This window comes from Delphinapterus leucas, chromosome 9, assembly GCF_059928025.1.
Source record: "Delphinapterus leucas isolate spDelLeu-1000000601 "Yukka" chromosome 9, BTC_Dleu_Yukka2, whole genome shotgun sequence".
In the NCBI taxonomy this organism is placed as follows: domain Eukaryota; kingdom Metazoa; phylum Chordata; class Mammalia; order Artiodactyla; family Monodontidae; genus Delphinapterus; species Delphinapterus leucas.
Genome location: NC_143137.1, coordinates 47337145 through 47358149, shown reverse-complemented (window position 1 = coordinate 47358149; position 21005 = coordinate 47337145). Strand labels below are relative to the sequence as shown.

At 40.7% G+C, this 21005-nt stretch overlaps 1 protein-coding gene across 5 annotated transcripts in view; it reads left to right on the top strand.

The window, feature by feature from the left end:
* CREB5 (cAMP responsive element binding protein 5) overlaps positions 1–21005 on the top strand; it is a 146175-nt gene that overhangs the window by 30053 nt on the left and 95117 nt on the right. For all 5 annotated transcript variants that reach the window (XR_016394305.1, XM_089917582.1, XM_022584406.3 and 2 more), the window contains exon 3: positions 5137–5247. Coding sequence is in view for 4 of the 5 variants with exons in the window: in XM_089917582.1 (XP_089773708.1) it covers positions 5137–5247 (111 nt within the window). In the remaining variant the exon portion in view is untranslated. The remainder of the gene's footprint in view (positions 1–5136; positions 5248–21005) is intronic.

Genomic DNA, 21005 nt, shown 5'->3' with positions numbered 1-21005 from the left:
AATATGATCGCAGTCATTATTGATATACTTATTTTACCAATGAAAAGCTGAAGAGTCAGACATTGAAGGGATTTGTCTAATGTCACACAGCTTGTAAGGGAAGAGTCGTGACTAGGATGCACACTCACCTCATGCTGAACAGCCCAGATCATCCCAGGATGAGCAATTTGCTCATTTATCCAAGTGGAAGCAGGGGGGTGGAGAAAGCCTTGGTGGCCCAATTGTAGAGACATGGACCTGCCCACTGTAAGTATCAGGTAGTTCAGGCTAGAAAGATTCTTTGCAAAATTGGGTCAGAAGGACAAGTGAGCTGACTGACTTTACCTGCACCACTCACCTTAAACATCTTTAGGTAAAGGAAAACAGCACCACCAATGCTGTGATCCTGGGTTTCTTTCAACCCCACTAATGGCATGGAGACTTCTACCACAAGCCATCTTCATCCAGGCTTTAAATCCTTTTTGTCCAAAATAGTTTCCTTTCAGGAATTCTGTGCATTGTCCAGAAAAATATCACTACAATGACCTTTTTTCCCCATTTGACTAAACTGTGTTCCATTCCCAGGGGCAAAGGTGGGACATTTAGGCTGAAAAGACCCAGAGAAAAGCGTGCCTGGCCCTGGTTTCTACCACATCACTTCATTGTACAACTTGAAATAGTAGAGGAGTTGAACAGAAAAAGAGTCTTTGGGACTTACCTGGTGGTCCAGTGGTTAAGGTTTCGCCTTCCAATGCAGGGGGTCCGAGTTCGATCCCTGGTCGGGGAGCTAAGATCCCACATGCCTCGTGGCCAAAAAACCAAAACATAAAACAGGAGCAGTATTGTAACAAATTCAATAAAGACTTAAAAAAAAAATGGTCCACATCAAAAAAAAGAAAAAGAGTCTTTAAAGTTTTAACAGAGAAGTCAATACACTTGAAATTTTTAAAAAATGCTGATGCTTCAGAATAGAAGCAAAGGATCAGGTGCATGGTAAAGAGCCAGTGTAGATAAAGAGAGTCAGGAGTTCCCAAACCCATGTCAGCGATGTGTACAGCTGTCATGAAAATAGTGTCAACCTAGAGCAGTGATTCTCAACTGTGGACAGTTTTTTACCCCAGGGGTTATTTGGCAATATCTGAAGACACTGTTGGTTGTCACAACTTTGGGAAAGTGCTACTGGCATCTAGAGGGTAGAGGCCAGGGATGCTGTTAAACATTCTACAATGCCCAGGAAAGTTACGACAACAAAGAATTATTTGGCCCCAAATGTCAGTAGTGCCAAGGTTGGGAAATCGTGATTCGGTGTGACACTAATGTAGCTCAAGAAAATTAACACAAGGTATCTAAAAGCATATCCTAAGAGTTCTAGGCCCTAGAAATCTGGGCCTTTTCTTCCTTATTATCAAGTCGCCAGCCCTTGCACTGTAATTTTGGCTTGTCAAGTGTGGTCTTTCCATAGAGTTCTTGCCCTGAGAAATCATGCTTCCTGTGGCATAAAAGATTAGTTTATGTCTGTAGGTGAAGGTGAGATTCTTAACTGATCTGTAGTGCACGCTGTCAGGCTACATATTTCACAAAGCTCTAGGTCAGAAACAAATGATGAATTTGTTCATTCATTCATTTACTTCGTAACATTTTGTTGAGCACCTGCTGTGGAGCAAGCCCTGTGCTAGATGCTGGCATGTGGTGAAGAAAAAGGCGGGCGTTGGCTTCCAGCACTTCACTGGGTCGTGATTTCTGATCTTGAAAGTCAAATGCCGAAATAATTTGGGAATACGAACACCCATTTATAATTACAAAAGCCCAGTGAACCGCAGGCATTTTAGCTCCTGTTTTCCAGTTTGTTTCAAGGGAAAAGAAGAAGCTCAAAAAACGGTGATATCCTTTCCCTGGATGTTTTACCTGCAGTGCTCAATGTCGCTTAGTATTTAGCAAAGCCACTCCCATCTTCTGACCTCTTAATTCTAGTCCACTCATTAAAGCCACACTCATGGGCAGAGCGCTATTAGCACAAAGCACCGAATGGTTGTTTTAAAGAGGCTCTTGCTAACCCCCTATAATTACTTAGGTGGAAAAATGCAATTTTTTTAAGGTAGGAAAATCAGCCTGTTTTCAGTATTCTGTTTAATTTGTCAGTCATAAGGTAGAAAGGGTCCTAGACTGTAATTTTTCTGAAAAGTGGGAAGCGTGGCTGACTCTGGATCAAGAGGCAGCAAGCAGGCTACTCTCACTTCTTTGTAGAATACGATGGCTACAGAGCATGATGGAAGACCCTGGATAATCATGTGTCCTTCTGAACCATCCTCCTTCAGGAAACTGAAAGCCAAAGCTCCTTTGGACTTGATTTCCCTCTAGGAGAAGGTCACTAATTGGAATAAAGTGTTGAATCCTATTCCGACTCTCCTATCCCCTAGCCTCTGGAAGTGGGAGTTATAAAGTAATAAGCATTTTTTAGAGAAATCTCCGTGACTTAACAATGAGAGTATACAGATGTACTTTATGACACTGAACTGTACACTTAAAAAGAGTTAAAATGGTAAATTTTTTATTATGTATATTTTACCATGATTTTAAAAACTAATTTAAAACCTTAGACTACCCAGGCTGCCTGGAGATTTAGAGGACTATGAGAGCGAATACAGTTGGCCCTCCGTACCTGTGGGTTCCACATCTGCAGAGTCAACGAACCATGGACTGAAAATATATTTTTAATACCAGAAAGTTCCAGAAAACATCACTTGAATTTGCCAAGTGCTGGCAACTATTTACATAGTATTTACATTGTATTAGGTGTTATGGGTAATCTGGAGATGATTTAAAGTATAAGGGAGGATGTGTGTAAGTTTTATGCAGTTCCTATGCCATTTTATATAAGGGACTTGAGCATCCTTGGATTTTGGTATCAGAGGTGGGTCCTGGAACCAGTCCCCAGAGAATACTGAGGGACAACTCTATTTTATTTTGTTGAATTGGTGCTGCAAAAGGTTTTGCTAGAGTGCTCTAGAAAGTTCTCCTTCATTAAGTAGCTCCTTTGGAAACAATTTCACATATTCATACATTGCTAGATAACTGATAAGCTAATTCTGGCCAAGGTAAGGCTGATGGTGCTTTGCTGTGACAGGAAATGTGCCCCAGTCATTCATGAGAGGCTTTAGGCAGGCACCTCTGCTAATCCACACATGGGTGTCATAACTATACTCCCCCCACCCCTGCCCTCGTGGTGGACACAGCAGGAATTGCAGTGGTAGAGCCCCAACAATGGTAAAGGGTCATTTAGTTCAGCTATTACTCTCAGCTCTTCTCTGTGAGGTTTCCATCCTCCACACTTTGACAAACTCCAGTGATAAGGAACTCTGTATTTTCTAAGACTACTTAGGCTAACTGAGCAGAAACCTGGTTCCCTAAAATTTCCAACCATTGTTTTCATTTCCATCCTTTGGCAAATGGAAAAACTCTTGCATTGAAGAAACTATTTCCCCCCCTGAGGAAAGTCGAATTATTTTCTGTGGGATTTCAGTATTAAGTATTTATTAAGCATTATTCTGGTTCTTCAAAAAGTGCTAATTTTCTACTAAACAGAAAATATGAATCAGACGCACCCTTCCTTGACTGAAATGGAGATTTTGCTGTATTTACTTTTTAACAGGGACGTGCCCCGGAGACAAAAGAAACGAAATTGAGTTATTTGTAGTGAGGTGGATGGACCTAGAGTCTGTCATACCGAGTGAAGTTAAGTCAGAAAGAGAAAAACAAATGCCGTATGCTAACACATATATATGGAATCTAAGAAGAAAACAAAAAAGGTCATGAAGAACCTAGGGGTAAGACGGGAATAAAGACACAGACCTACTAGAGAATGGACTTGAGGATACGGGGAGGGGGAAGGGTAAGCTGGGACAAAGTGAGAGAGTGGCATGGACATATATACACTACCAAATGTAAAACAGCTAGCTAGTGGGAAGCAGCCGCATAGCACAGGGAGATCAGCTCGGTGCTTTGTGACCACCTAGCGGGGTGGGATAGGGAGGGAGGGAGACGCAAGAGGGAAGAGATATGGGAACATACGTATATGTATAACTGATTCACTTTGTTATACAGCAGAAACTAACACACCATTGTAAAGCAATTATACTCCAATAAAGATGTTACAAAAAAAAAAAATGCCAGAACTCAATTCAGATATTTGAATGTTAATTCTAGACACTAGGGCAGGCCAGCAGGACAGTGGGGGGCATTGATCACGAGTCTTCAGCACCCTGACTGCTTTCTTCACCTTTCCAGAGCCCTAGCCCTGCTGTGAGGCCTAAAACTGCTCCGGTGTAGTCAGACACGGTTAACAGGGAACAGAAGATGTTCCAGGGGCAGCAGTTCAGATACCTCTGCTGAATCATTTTGATTGTGGTCATGAGTTAGAGAGACAGGAAGACACGTCATCTTTAAGAGGGTGGCTTTTTAAATGCATTTTTTCTTATTGCTAAAATGATTCACGTTTCTGTATAAAATTTAGAGTGGGGCTTCCCTTGGTGGCGCAGTGGTTGAGAGTCCGCCTGCCGATGCAGGAGACACGGGTTCGTGCCCCAGTCTGGGAAGATCCCACATGCCGCGGAGCGGCTGGGCCCGTGAGCCATGGCCGATGAGCCTGCGCGTCCGGAGCCTGTGCTCCGCAACGGGAGAGGCCACAGCAGTGAAAGGCCCGGGTACCGCAAAAAAAAAAAAAAAAAAAAAAAATTTAGAGTGAACAAAAGAGCCACAGATAACCTGAGATAACCATTTGGTATATCTGTATCCTTTCAGCATTTTTCTATGCATACGTTATTCTGTGTAGCTATAAAAATAAGCATGATGAGTAGTATTTGGAGTGTTCGCAAAAGTGGAAGCATTGCATACTTTTGTTTGGAAATGATCTACCATGACAACACGTAGTTCTCTTTGGCATCGGGCGTATTCTCTAGAAGGCACAGCTTTGGATGATTCTTTGATGTGCTTGAGTTCAAGGCTCAGGAGTGTATTGTTTACCCCTCAGCAAACCACAGGCTTTGCCGGGAGTTATTCACAGAAATTCTAAACGACCCATTTGAAAGAGAAATGCAGCTTTGTCTATGACCTAGACTGCCTTTCTCAGACTTCTGATCCTGTTACTTTCCTTTCTCTTAGATGGAGAGACAAATGTCAGTGAACTCCAACCTCCTGGGAATGCAAGGTCCAAATCTCAGCAACCCCTGTGCTTCTCCCCAAGTCCAGCCAATGCATTCGGAAGCCAAAATGGTAAATAACAGTTATAATCATCCTTTTGTTATTTCACGAGTTTTTCTTTCTTTTGATTTCTGCTCTGACTTCCAGACTTCAGTTAAGTCAGGTAGATGGCTCTGTCTTTGTTTCAGTGAATAGGTCTTTCTGTGGAAAAGCTGTGCAGAGCTTGGCTCTCTCTTTGAGGCTATTTGTTACTGAACCTTGGCGTCGGATGCTCATATAACAAACATTGGACCAGCATGTGGCCTTAGTGAAAGGGACTTTTGGAAGTTTGGGTAAATCCATAAGAGTTGAGGAGGGATGCACCCAAGTATGTGTATATTTGCTCAGAAAGTGAAATTAGCAAAAACAATCCAGAGTTTCTCTCCTTCGAGGTAGTCACACTTTCAGTGCCACTCTTCCTGTCCCCACGGCCACCAAGACAGACGTGATTTTTAAGCACATACTACTATGAAAATATTTTTCAGTTTTTGTTATAGTCATCAGATGTGACATTGAGCTGAAAGGACCAGTGCCTTGTTTTCTCACAGGGTAACTGCAGGTCATGCTGAAATGTGTGATTTCAGGTGACAACTTCAGTGACTTTTAACATATGAGACTGATGTGCAGTAAGGTCAGTCCTTCCAATCAAAGTGATAGATTCATGCATTTCTATTCTACCAAATATTAATAAAAGCAATGCCTGTCGATCTTGGCCATATAAAGTAAATCTGCTGGTTATATTTAGTGGAGTTACTTGAAGTAGGTCATTCAGTTTTCGTACGAATTCTGACACCACAGTTAGTAAGGTATCAAATGTCAACAAAATACACTGCAGCAAAGTTTTTAGTATCTGCTGTTGGATAGATAGCTTTTGCTAGGAGTTGGAGATTTTATTTGGTTTGCTGACTAACAGCGTCAGGGACCCTGTCTAATGGCTGGGGTGAGGATGTTATTGACATCTCTGAAAATTAGCCATCAATACCCAGTGACTTCATTTTCAATGGCAGCAAGTTTTTTTGGCGCCTGCTTTGGTCACGTTCTCTTGGAAACTTCACTCATTTCACTTGCAGCTTCTCAGCCCAAGGAAGCAACTGAACTCCCAGGGTTGGCTACCTTGAGCAAATAAAATCTGTGGTTGGGAGAGTTCTCTTTGCTGTGCCACAGTCCCTGTGACATGCCAGATGGCACCGGCACCTTCAACAAAGCTTGTTAAATCTTTTTGGAATCGGCAAATATTTTTTCAACTCAGGCCCTGCTGAGCCAAAACAAATACTTGCTGGCAGAGTAAAGTCCAAACTGGCATCTGTTTTGGAGACCAGAGTAATGCCATTTACATTTTTTTAAAGGGAAATAAAAAAATGAATTGTGACGGTACTTAAGAGAAAAATAAAATTAAGTTATTCATGCGTATGAATAAGTGTTCTGGGTCTAAGTGTCAGATGCTGCTCCTGCAGCTGGATTATTTCGGAATCACCTGGTTTAGTTCAGGGTCTGTATCCCTTCGGAGGCACCTCCCAGACAAACTTGAGGCAGATTGTAAAACACAATTCCAAACCAAATTTCCCTGCAGTTGAGTTTCGTTGGATTTTATGCCACCACTTGACTCTGAAGTGTCCTACCCCTCTTCTTGCTGGCAAAGAAGGAAAATGCTTCCAAAGGGAGTACAGGTTTCTAGTTATTTGTATGTATGAAATAAAAACATACGATATGGCAGATCAGCAGGAGACAAAAGGGAGAATTGGGCTGTACTTGTAAAAATAGCGTGACCCAGTGAATGTTCGTTGAGTTAAATGTTGAGCAGGCATACTCGTCTGCTGATTCATGTTCTAAGTGAATGAATATTTCCAGATCCATGATGTCTGGGCAAACCAACTGTATCATGAAGCAGATACAGCTTTTCCCCCTGCTCCAAACTCCCACGCCTAACCCGGGTATTGCCAATACAAATATGGATTACTGTTAATCCAAAGGGAAAAATTGTAATATTGGCCACTTGTATTTTGGAAGAAGAGCATTTACCTAGTAGCTTGGAAAAGCGTTAAGTGAATGACTTTTAATACATTACTGAGCGTCCCTATTCTGATTTCTGCTTGCTTTATTCACTGGAGAAACCTGTTATTGCCATCTACTAACCGTACAATATTTTCTAGCAGCTTTGGTTTACTTAGATGAAAACCTTTTATAAAATACAAAGTAGAGAAGGAAAAAAATCTTCCACAATGTTAATGTCAGCCAGAGCCTCCCCAGGTTTCTCAGAGCTATGGGCTTTGTTGTTCTATGCCTAATTTTCTTCCTGTGTAAGACTAGAATGGATTCCAGATTTCAACTAAGACTCTGGTTTCGCTGTTTTCAAGGACTTTTCCAAAGGTCACACATGGGCTATTGTGATGAAGGCGCTGTGTGGGGTGTGTTCTCAGAGCACAAGAGAAAGCAGAGAGCTGCCTGGGAGGTGTTGCCTACCTCACAACGCTGCAGACCTAGTCTCCTGGGAATGATGCTGTCAGAGTGTCCGCTTTACACTCCCTCTTGGCCACTGACAAAAGCCATCATCCTGAATCTCTGGGGAAACTCAGAGGTCCTCGAGGTGGACAAAAGCTGTAGACAGGATTGCTTTACAGGTACAGTTTTATTAGAAGCTGTCTGACAAGTGATGGCTCAGTAGAAGACATCCATTTTCTTTGCCCCAAATCGGTCACTTCTGTTGTGGAAGAGAGCAAAATAGGTGTCCCCAGTAAGCTCCATCTTGCATTAACCTGCAACATCTTAAATCAAAATCATACATGTTCTTCTTTTGATTTAATGTGTATTAGTATCAAGCAGTGCACTTCAATGTACTGTAATCACATCTATCCAAGCTTATTTGATCATAAGTCTGGCAGATAATAATTTCGTTTTATGGATCTTTTTCTGAAGAATTAAGCCAAGACACATAAAACTTCACAATTATGCAAGTGAATATGTGCATATTGGGTTTCGTTTGGGGGTCAGAGCAGACTCAGAGCTGTGAGAGCCTTCCATCTTTGTAACCACACAGAGAGATAGGCTCTTCCTTCCAGATTCCTGGGATCGGTGGGTGTCTTCCCTGAAAATGGGGTCGGCTAGGAGGAAATTCACTGGATACCTGATGGACAGTTTTAACACTCAAAGGGGAGAGAGAGAGAAAGAGGAGGATGAGCAGAGAGAAGTGGAAAAGGGGAGGAAGAAGGAGACAGAACAGGTAGGAAATGCAAACGAGACTGGGACCCGTTTTTCTAGACTTTGCTGGGTGCGAGTGATTCTGCAATGATGTGGATGTGCTGCTCTCAAGAGTTATGTAGATTTGTGTTCATTTCTATCTGTGAGAATTAGACCAATTCTATCTAACTTTGAAAAAGGTTTTCCTTTTCTTCTTTTTAAAGAAGTCAATAATAGGGTTGGAAACTAAATAAGGGGTGGGGAGAACTTGTCCATACACCTGTCTTGAGTCTCATTAATGATGAGATGACAACTCTCATATTGGAACTGATTAAAATGAGGACGGCATATAAACAACAATTCATGGAGGGCTCTGGCCACTCTGCCCAGATTCCACCTTCAGTTTGGATAGGGGTAGGAAGCCTAGGAAGTATTGATACCAGTGAGGAGGTATGTATAGCTGTGACCTGATTTTATTCTCAGGACAGCCCCATAACAGGGATATTGTCCCCATTTTACAGCAGAGGCAACTGAGGCTCCAAGAGGTTAAAAAACCGGCCCAATGACACATCACTTAGCAAAAGCTAAAGTCTCAGACTCTAATGACAAAGCTTTTCCATCACAACATTGATCCTTTGATAAAAATACACAGCTTCCAGGTATCAGTAACCAGGTGATTAAATCAAATTCTTTTTAGGTGAATTTATATATACATACTAACGGGAGACAAGGATGGCAAGGATAGTTTAGATCTCCAGATAACCTGGAAAAAATGTGGAGTGGTTGTTTAGTTAAACAACTAAACTTACCTCTTGGTTTAACCAGAGCTCTGTGGCTTCACTGACTGCTTCAGCCTCACTGCCTCTTATTCAAACATATTTTAATCATGACATTTCTTGTTTTACATGTGTGTCTCCCGCACTTGATTGATTGGAAGCTCCTTGAAAATAATCCTTGCATTGTGTAAGCTCCGTGTACTGAGAAAGGCCCCATGAATGAGAACTGAATTTAATTGAGTTGAGTTGAATTAAAATTATGAGAAGGAACCAAACCCTAGCCCTGGAAATGAGGGTGAGATGGAGTGAGTAGGGGGTACGGGTGGGGCTAAGAAGGAGAGGATAAAGTGTGTTCAATGTTAAGCTAAGTATTCAGCTTGTAAAGAGTAGCTGACGACATTTGATGTGTTTGAAAGACATCTAGAAACAATATCTGTCATATTTTTTCCTTGAGAGGAAAGCAATATGTCTGTTCCTTAGAAAACAGAACTTGGAATATCATTGCCCTCCTAGGAATTGAGAGCAATCAATACTAAATGCTGTTTCTTCCACTGTGGTGGATTGATTGTGCTGTATTTTGGTCACCTACTGTCAATACCTCATCCACAGTTAGGTTTGCAGTTTATTCAATGACTACATAAATATATACATTAATGAATGAATGAAAGAAACCAAAAGAATTGAGAGTCAAGACCTTTGAGAGATGGAGGGCACTTAGTGAAGAACTTGCCCAATTCCTCATTTCACAAGTGAGGACACCAAACCTGGTAAAGACTTAGGGAGATCAAGCCATCATTTAAACACAAAGCTGGGCTCCAACAAAGGCCTTCACGCTTCTATCCAGAATTGTGCTTTTTCCACCAGCTGTACTGATAAATTACTAACAGTGCTTCTTTTTTTGGCTCATGGTTTCCTCCTGGCAGATTGGCAGACAAGAAAACTGGGGTGGTAGAGTCAGCAATCCATGGTTAAATCTCTACTTTGTTTTGAATGTCAACCTGGGTGTGTTTGTGTTTGCCTTTCCCCTCCCTAATTATTGAGCTGGATAACTGTTTGCCTACAGTGCCCGTTGGCCACCCACTGTCCAACAGATAAATCACAGAGAAGCCTGGCTCCATATGGAGTTGCCTGGAAAGTTTATACACATGAAAAGACAGTCTCCAGGTAACATCTCTCTGGCACTCTTGAGAAATGCCGTTCTGCGATTTGCCTATTTGCTTTAATCATCCCCAGCTTCACTTCCTAAGTGTCCAGGAATAAAAAAGCAGTGAATAAATAGGCTGTCTGCTTCTCAGAAGCTTTGTGGAGAGGCAGGAAATGCTGTTGACTTGACAGACACTCTCTTCTCATTAACTTTCGAATCATGCCAGCAGCCATGTGTCCCTGTAGCCAGTGATCAAAACGCGATGATGGGCTGAACCAAGATGACCACCCTTCAGAATCATTCTCCCTCAGTGCTGTGAAAAACCACTGTCCAATATGCAGGTGGATAGGAATTAGGTAAGATTCTATGACAACAATCACGAAAATCTAAACTGTCACTAATATGTATGATGGATCTTATTTTAAGGGCAATTTGCCTTCTTAGAACACCATGGTAGAAAATAATAATTGTTAACAGTAATTAATCACTTGTGTATGTGGCAGAAATTATGTTAAGCATCTTGCAATATATTATCTCATTTAATTCTCCAAACAATACGCTTAGGGAGGCACTGTTCTTAATCTTATTTTATAAATGAACTGAGAGGTTGAGTAACTTGTGAAGAACAGACAAGCTGGTAAAATATGGTGCTGGGATGTGAACCCAGGCATTGGGCCCTTGGTCCTGACCGTAAACTGTAATGTTTTGCCAGCAGTGGGGATGATCGTCCTATGAGTTCATATTAGTCGAGCACTTTCCAAATTGCAAAGTGCTTCCATGTACATTGTCTCCTCGGAACCTCATAGCAATTCTCTAAGGTCAACAGGGAATTATTACTATCCTCATTTTATAGACACAGAGAGGTTCTAAGTGACTTTTCCAGCGTGATCCAGTGGCATAACCAGGCCCTGAGCCCAAGTCTTCTTTGATTTTTGTCCTGTTTCTACTATATCATGCTGACCCTGGAGTCCCCGTGATAACCTATTCCAAATCAAAGAAAGTTCTTATAAAAGCGAAATTCAGTGGTGTTAAAGTATCAATAAGATGAAGCTCAAATTAATAGCTAGGCCCAGCCACCTAACTATTAGCCTTTCTAGTTCTCATCATCTAAACACCAGAGAGAAGGCTGATTCATATTTCTCTCTGGCCAAGACAACTGCTGAATTAAAGAACGAAAAGCAACAACACAACTCTAAGAGCTAATACACGCCCTGACTCCTTTCTCTTGGCTGAAAGTATAAACTTTCACATGCCATTACCACTTCGCCCGTTTAAACTGTAGAATGTTTAATTTAGGAATATATTGTGTCGAGTTTTGTGGTACAATGTAAGTGATTAGATTATGAGATCACCGATAAGAGCTAGCAACCATGTATTTATATTTCTACAGAACAGAATAAATTCCTACAGCATTTACATTCCGTGTGCTGATCAGGATCCCAAACACATGGGATTATACATTTGATTATATTTGTTTTGAAAATGAGAATTTGAGAGATTAGCAATTGCTTATGAATCACCAAATTCCAAAGCAGGAAAGGATTATATTGGCAAAATTCTTTCCTTTGAGAAACAAAGGTCTGAAGTTCAAGTTAACAGCTGGTCTAAGGTCACGTAGCTAATTAGCAAAAGAAGGGGAATTAGAACCCAGATTCCAGGTTTTCAATTTATAGTACTTCACTCTCCATGTGCTAGTCAGGAGTTGACAGAGAAAGCCATCTGCTGGTTGCCGTGATAGTGAATTTTCTAAGGGAGTGTTTCCTGAAGCGTTGTCAGTACCTGGGGAGAAGAGGGTCAATCAGCTTTTCCCTTTTATATCCAATGGGAATTGAAGTTCATCATCAGAATGCCTGAAGGAATGGGTCCAGTTTCTATAATTCTTCCTGAGACTTGGGGGTCTTGACGTGAGACCACTAAGCTATTCTGCTTGGTTATCCAAAGCATGGATTCATGATAAGTATTGCCTCTCTTGGCACCCAGTACGAACTGACTTGATTTTGCCTGCCACCAAGCAAAAGTAAACTTCCCACTTCTTATTGCTGTGATTTTTGGGACTGCATGGATCTTAGTTGGGCTTTCGGAGATCTGTTTCCTGCTGGTGTGAAGTGGGGACCGAGCTCTCTGAGCACCCATCACAAAGCAGCATTGAAATTGTCCCTTTCCATCGGCCCTCTCTGGGCTCTCACCATCTCCACCCTCACCAGCGGCTCCGCACACACACATTCAGATAGTCTCCTAGGACTCGCTGTCTTCCCAGTTCTCTCTCTTTCTTTTTCTGCAAGTATCCACCCTGTTTTGGTAACCGTGGCAACAGGTGAAATACAATCCCAATATTTGCTTGCTGCCTCTGTCACCCAGCCCAGCACGCGCATCGCCGGCTCTTGTTTTTGTGTTTGTTTAACGTTCCCAAGCCTGAAGTCAGATACATCTGGGCAAGGACGCCACGCACGGTCGGTCTGGTTTGGAACACCCCCTCTCACACTGTCTTCAGGCACGTCTTCTTTGTGTGTTTGTATACGTGTGCGCACGCGTGTTTCCTTGTCTGCTTTGGAACGTTGTACAAATAAGTTCAGCTTATGTTAGAATAGCCAAGTGGGAAAAAAAGGAATTTTACACATCTTGTTACAAGGAAGTTCTGCTTTGCAGAGAGATATTTTGGTCTTTTTCTTGGAATTTATGTCGCTTACACTTTCCAAGATTTTTGCCAGCACCGCTAATAAGGAAAGTTTGCTTTGCACTTCGGGATGATGGTCTGCCTTGAGTTGGTCTGCCTTGAGTTGACTTTTTTATGGTCTGCCTTGACGGATGGTACAGCAGATCCGTCAGAAAACTTGTGCCTTGAGGGGGATGGAAGTGGGGGCATTGGGGAAGATAGAGGAGGGAGGCAGAGTTTTCCTAAAAGTGTGGGATTTTTCTTTTGTTAACAAAATAAAAGGGAGAATCCAATCTTCAAATCCAAAACTAACCAAGAATATATTTTTCCTGTTGGTATCCTTTAAAATGGTCTTTCTATCCCCTGTTTGTTTGAAAATCTAGCTGTACTATATAGTATTGTATATTTTATATATTTTATTTGCCTTAGTATAAGATGAATCATTAGGTTCTCAGAATCGGTGAGTCTCCACACTAAAAATAAATACATCAAGTATTTTTATTTTGAAACGGTATTTGCAATCACCAGACAGAAGATGTGTTTAAGGAGGATGAGATTTTCATCCAACTGTGGCCTTGGATTCTAGAGATTAGAAGTGCAACCAGAGAGGCAAGGCAGTAACCTGATTTCAATAGAGAGCCAGCATCTGAAGAATAAGAGGGAACAAGAAGAGTGCCCTTGGGTAGAATTTCAGAGTCGGCAAGTGTTTCACTTGCACCCTTTCCTGGAATGTGCTTCTCCCTTTTGGCACCTCCGCATGGGAATGTGCCCATGTTTCCAGGGTACCAGTCCTGTGTCCCTCCCAGCCTCTCCTGCTTCACTCAGCTCCGTGCACCATGGTCACTCTCTGAAAGCCCCTCCCAGGAGGCTGGCATTTTTCTGAGGGCTTCTGGCTGCCTTGCCTCTCCTATCCTATTTCCTTCGCTTTGCAAACTGCACTCCTCCTTTTTTACGAGACTTAGCTCAAATGCACATCACATTTCCTGCAAAGTCTTCTCAACTTCCTCAGGTAGACAGGAGCCACGCCTTCTGCTGGGGTAGACTCCATTTGCACCTTGTTTATCTATTCCTTGTACAGGATTTATTACACGTCATTGTCTGTGTACCTGCCTCACTGCCAGCCTGTGAACTCCTTGAGAACAGAGGCCAATTTGATGCCATGTCCCAGGGCTGGCATCTTTCCTGCACGTTCTAGGTGCCCAGTAAATGTTTGTTGATAGAATGAAGGAAGGAAAGTCATAAACCAATTTAGATGGAGATGGTACTGTGACTCATTATGCCGTTCCACGCTTTGGGCATTTTTTTTTTTTGTTAAAGCTCCAGGGATACGGTAGAACTTAGATGATTGATTCACCAGTGGTAGAGTTTCAGGACCCATGACAAGTGGGTGGGAGAGAGATATTTGAGCAGGTGAGAATCCTTCCCACAATTTCCCAAATCCCTGCGTCGGTATCTGGGGGCTCTGCCAGCCACAGCCAAGTGCAGCTCTGCAGAGAAGCCCTGCATAAGACTTCTAGTTTATATCCTACTTTTGAAAAATTTCACATGGTACTATGAGCATTTTCCCATATCACTAAATATCTTTTGAAAACATGTTAATAATTGTATAACTTATCCTATGGCTATTGCATAAAAATTTTCACTTTATTTCTATTTCTGGGTATTTAGATTTTCTCTACTAGAAGTAACCTTTTGATTAGAAAAATAAATCAAACAAAAAACGGATCTGAAATTATTTAATTATATCTTTGATTATTTCCTTAGGATAGATTCCTAGAATTAGGATTACTAGGTCAAAGGGAATAAACATCTTAAAGACTTGGTATATGTACTACCAAATTTCTTAAAATTTACACTTATTTTCATTCCTCTCTGTAACATAGGAGGACATCTATCTTATAGCATTTTCAGAAGTATTAAACATTCTCATTTTAAAACAAAATCTTGGCCAGTTTTTGTTTGTATTTTGTACATTATGGTAATGTTGCACATCTTTTTCTATATTTGTTGGCCACTTGATTTTCTTTTTTTGATACATTTCTGTACTTTCATGCAATTTTTCTTCATTGGGGTGAGTATTGGAATACAGGGAACAAATGATAGAGCAGGTTATCCTCCCTCCACTGCATTTTTCAAATTCTTAATAATTAGCTGGCTTTGCTAACTTACTTTACGAATAATATTTTTGTTTCTAAAACTCAGTGCATGTCTGAAAATATATTTAGGAGTTCTTTGGTGTTTTGTTTACATGTCTCTTTTGCTTGGATGCACAGTGTTTTGAGGGTTTAAAAAATCTTAAGCTTTCTGATTTTTATAGTTATTCAACTGACTTATTGCAAGAAATGTTGGCTTCCCCAGGAATATGAATGTGGCTCTTCCACATTTTCTGTGTTTATCTAACCAAGCCTTTGTTTATTTAAATATAAATCCAAGTATCTTAAATAAACTGAAGATATGTTTGTGTCTCTCACACTTATCTGAGGTAGATTATATGGATCCTGCTTTATCCCATTTATGAGAAATCAATCTCTGACCATTTTTATTTCACCAGCCATGTTGGAAGTATATGGATTTATATTGATTGAACTTTATCATATTACTCGATGGTTAAATGTCACTGAATCCATTCTCAAGCAAGAAAGTTAAACTGAAAATATAAAATAACTTAATTCCCATGGGGTGATATTAATGGAGTATTATTTTAAGGCTGAGTGAGTCTTATGTTAACCAGACTGTAACCTCCTTACTAGTGCCTAGGCCCCCTCAGGGGAGGGATCTGACTACCTAGCACATAGTTGGCACAGAATGTCTCTTCGTCAAATCAATGAATGTGAGTAACTATATAATAATATCAAACATGCACTGAGTGCTGATCATGGGCCATGTGACCATGTGATTTTCATGTTATGAAGATTCATTGAGGAACTGCACAGAAAGCACTGAGACTAGGCATTTACATGTATTCTGTTATTCCATCCTCACAACTGCCTTATGAGGTAGGTATCCCTGGTTTTTGTTGTTGTTTGTTTTATTGAAGTATAGTTGATTTACAGTGTCATGTTAGTTTCAGGTGTATAGCTCAGTGATTCAGATTAGATAGATAGATAGATAGATAGATAGATAGATAGATAGATAGATCTCCCTGTATTATAAGCAGATTAGCTGATGTTCAGAGGACAGTGCCCAGGATCACTCAGCCAGCAAGTAGCAAACTGAAGGTTTGAACCCTACTCTGAAATCTGACCCTTCCATGCTGGATCTCTGCTTCGGCAACCCAAAAACAACACGGTGACTGGATTCTAGTAGGGGTAGAAGCAGTGACAATTAATTGGCAAATATTTATTATTAGTGTCAACTATGCACTAGGCTTCCTTTTTCCTTCTTCTTTTTTTAAGCAGTAGACCCCTGACATTCCTGAGAGTTTTGCCTGGCATTGCTGGGAATCCCCAAACCCATGCAGGTAGCACATCACATCCCTGTACCCAGGACAATAGGCAGAGAAAGCCACGTTGCAGTCCTGACCCTGGATGGAGGGCCAGACTGACAGTATTCCTGCCCAGAACTGTGTAGCAAATGTAGTTTAAATCTGCACCCCAGCAAAAGTTCAAATTACTATAGGTCCTGGAATTTGAGGGTTATTTTTTAGTATTTGAAACCTTGAATGTTAAATTGGAAAATACCAAGTCTCTGTGCCTTTAACGATAATGTTAATAATGACTGATAGCTCATATTTTAAGATATGTAGAACATTTTCCCACCTTTCACACAGATGATCAAGCTAGCCTTTTATGGGAGCCACAGCTCTCAACTAGAATTAAGAATAGGATGAGTTTGCTTTTTGTTTTTCTTTGAGAAGTAGAATGAACCATTGGTTGAGAACAAAGACCCTACAATCAGACAGCCTGGCTTCAAATCCTAGCTGCCGGACCTGATTGCTTAACCTCTCTGTTCCTCGTTTTCTCATCTGTAGAATGGGGATAATGGTAGAGCCTCACTTATAGAGTTATTTTCAGGATTACATGAGGTGATACAGGGAATCATCTGATACAGTACCTGAGACACAGTAATTTCTCCTTCTCTTTATGTATTATCTTCTTTCCTTTCCCCCCCTACTTCAAAGGTTACTTCTCTTTCTTTTATTGGTTTAATTCATGATTTTTAAAACATACTTGTACAAAGTTCTCATAGAAGAGAAAACTGAGACTAAGAGAGATTAAGTACCTTACCTTTGATCATTCAGCAAAGCTGTGGTAAACTCAGTTCTAGAATTCAACTCCCAGTTTTGATTAATGCACTAAATTACTCTGCTCCTTATAGGGACTTAGATATGAAAACCCCTGGGAGTTACACAGCTGTTGCTTTGAATTCACCAATTAATTGAAATATGTAAGAATAAAAATGACTTTAAAAAATGTTTAAAATAGTTAAAAGCTTATTTTAGAAAGCAGAGCTCAGTGCAGCATATTTTTGAATCTCAAACACATGTTCTTGTTTTATGGTTTGTCAGTTCACAAACATATGAATATGAAAACATTTTATAACATTGAATATTTTAATGTTAAACTATTAGGGCTAAAATTACACAAAAGATGAAAGGCTCACCAAGAAATATATATTAAATTCCACTGCCTAAAATAGGCTTTCACTATGTCTGTACAAATTACTTGAAATTATACAAATATTTGGAATATGTCTAGCCACGAGACTCAGCTATGTACCCTAAAATGACATGAGCGGTGCCATGCCAACTTTTGGCATTTATTGGCTTTCCGAAACACCTAGGATCATTATTGGTTTGAACGAGAACTTCCCTTATGCTCTGCAAGTGGGTTTGGAAGAAATGCTAGTGAAGGAGAACTTCCCAGTCCCTTGGATGGAGGTGGTTGAGTCTCTAGGACATAGTTAAGAAGGCTCTTTGCCAGCATACCCTTTGGAACAACCATACCCGTGATAACAGAGTGTGAAGACCTGATTATTTTCAAATCTGATGAATGAGTCCAGCTGTTCTGTAGACTGGTATGGGGTATGTGAGAACATGGGATCACAGCAAAAGCATGTTTATCTCACTTCATCATTGCAGTGAATTTTATCTCCTGGGAATTTTCTTAAAGAGCAAGTCTGGACAGTCATGGCTTAATGACCAGGAGCTCTGCAAGCTAGTCGTTCCTCAGTTCCAGTTACGCAGAAGACAGGGCCTGCATTTGTAAGGAAAGATAAGCTAAAGAGCTGTGCATGTTCCTTAGACAGAGATAATTTGTCACATCATCACCATTAATCTCTTAGTTCCCAGCTCACTTGGTTCCAAGATATCTGCTTTGTAGATTTATTATATATGTAGAAATGTCTCTACCAGTCCACTGAGCCATCAGTTCCTTTTTTCATCCTTTCATTGAAAAAAATATCGAGCCCCTCCAAAATGCCAATATTATACTTGGTATTTGGGAATAAAACTATGAATAAGACATAATTCAAGCCTGTAGGAACTTACAGTCCAATGGAGGAATCAGGTAAATATATAGACAACCAAGTATATTGTGATAGAGGTTATGATAAAGTCAAGTGCAGAGTGTGTGTCAAATCCACCTTCACGGTGATGGCACTAAGACCTCCAGAGTGGCTCTCCGGGAAGACCTCTTGGATGAGTCAAGCTCCTATGCTCTTCAGCACAGTGGCTACTTAAATTTTAAATTCATTAAAATAAAATAAAATTGAAAACTCCAGTTCTGAGTTTCACTAGGTGCATTTTAATGTTCAGTAGCCACATGTGGCCAGTGGCTACCATGTTGGACAGCACAGATAAGGAACATTTCCATCATCACAGAAATTTCCATCCAACAGCACTGGTCTAAGCAGATCGAAAGGGTGAGAAGGAAGGGTTTTCCAGGGGGAATAAATAGAGTGACCGGAAGCCTGGAGATACTAGAGAAGAGATAGCGTAGGAAGTTAGCCAAAAAAAAAAACAAAAAAAAAATTTAAAACATGCATGTATGTATATATGTATGTATGTATGTATTCACTCAAGAAGCATGTATTGTTTATGCTACAGTTACGGATTTTGCAAAGACACAATGCCAGCCTCTAAATAACCTGTATATATTGAGCAAGGTTGGGGGAGGGGTCATAAAAAATTACCAAAAACTGTATTTGAGTTCAAAAGAGAGACTGATTATTGGGGGTCAGGGAGGAGACTTGAAGGGTCAGACCAGTTCAGTCTTCATGAAGTTACTGCTTTTGATCTGGGTCTTGAAGAGCTGTTAGGATTCAGACAGGGAGGTAGAGTTAAATTCCTTACCTTGGTTAAAAAAACATTCGAGTTTCTTCCAGCGTTAGGGTTCCAGCAAGCAGCTGAGAAGCTGAGGACTCTCCCCACCGGCATATTCATTAATGTCTTTCTCATAAGACTGCCGTTTGTACAATGGGGAGCTTATTCGGCTGTGCCAACTTACACGGAATAGTCCCCCTTCTAAATGGTGTTAGCATGGATTAGTTTAGGGAAGCTTGAGCCAGATCTTGTTTGCAGTAGGTGGCTGAAAAAAGAACTTGGGGAGGGAGGTATTAAGGATTATGCAAATCGCTGGCTGATATGTAGGCTGGCAACTGGAGACTTCTGTAAAAGCAGCTTTTATATGCCACTAGTTGAGGGAACTTGGAAGCAGTGCTAGGCATGTTATGGGCAGATGACTTAGGCAGATCCAATGAAAATAACAGTAAACAACGATGTATGTATATAAATTTTATTCTCTGAATTGTACAATCAGATCTCATAAAACTCACCCCTGGCCACTTATTCCCTAAAGTTAGAGACAGTGAGCACTTCCCTTTTCTGTTTGGTATTTTTCCTCTGCTGGGAGTGTCTACAAAGTGCAATTGAGTTCTTGCTTATCGAAAAAGCCGCTTGGCCTTCCATTTCTAGGTGATGTACTGTGTTGTTTGGGAAACACTGGTCACAGAAATCTGTTTGAAGGAAGAGAAGGATTTGAGGGACCAACAGAGAAAGGTCTCCTTAACAAAAACTATTCTAAAGTGTGCTTTATACTCACGTGGAGATCAGGTCTTTAGAAATTGTGTAAAATGGTGAACAAGATAAAGGGAAAAACAGTTTTGTTGCAGATCCCTATTTAAAATCTCCTTCCTTTTTTATTCTTTTTCAGTAGAAAACCATTTCATACGTCTAACTCTTAAGAAAACAAAAAGGTAATTGCCAAGATGGCATGAATGGTTTGGGAGAAAAGGAGAATTTTTTTTTCCATTATCACTTGGCAAGTAATTTCTAAAGTTTACTTAAATGTAGTTTGATATTTATTCAAGCAAATGAAACTTAAAAGGACAATATTCCATCTGGATTTTAGGCTTTGAGCTTCTCAAGACCAAGAACACACTATGAACACATTACCTGGCCACCCAGTGGATTTTCTACACACTTGTTAAATGAACAGATTTCTACTTGACTGAAGGTTGTTGAGTTACCAGAAGTTCTGTGGGGTGGGGCACATTTCAAAAGGCTTGTAGTGCTGCCTTTGGAACTCCAAGGTGGATCTTCTGCAAGCAATTCTTCTGCCTTTAAGGCAGGCCTGACTCTCACACAGGACTGGTGTTCCCCAAATGTGTTTAAAAGTCAGTCATTCAGAACTCAAAACAATTTTTTTCACAAGAAATGTCAGAGATGGTTACTTTCCCAGGGCTGCCCACAAAAGCCTTTTATTCCGTAATGTAGCTAAAAGAGTCTGTCTACACGTGTTGAGAGAAGAATGGAGTAGTATAAATAGGACTCGCCTCCCACCATCACTGGAGACAGTGCTTTTTAGTTGCTGTAGGGGCAGCCACCTGGGCCTTACTGAGAAGGAAAGGAAACACGTTTCTCTCTGAGGGGAGCATATCCCTGGAGTCGTCCCTGGTATGGGCTCTTGTAGAGTGAACCTCTACAAAGTCAAGATGTATTACTTTTTTAAAAAGACAACTCAATACCTCCAGAATGAAGTGTGTTTTGAACTTTCTCTTCTTTTATTACTGTGAGCTCCATTATGGCTATTTCACACCATTACTG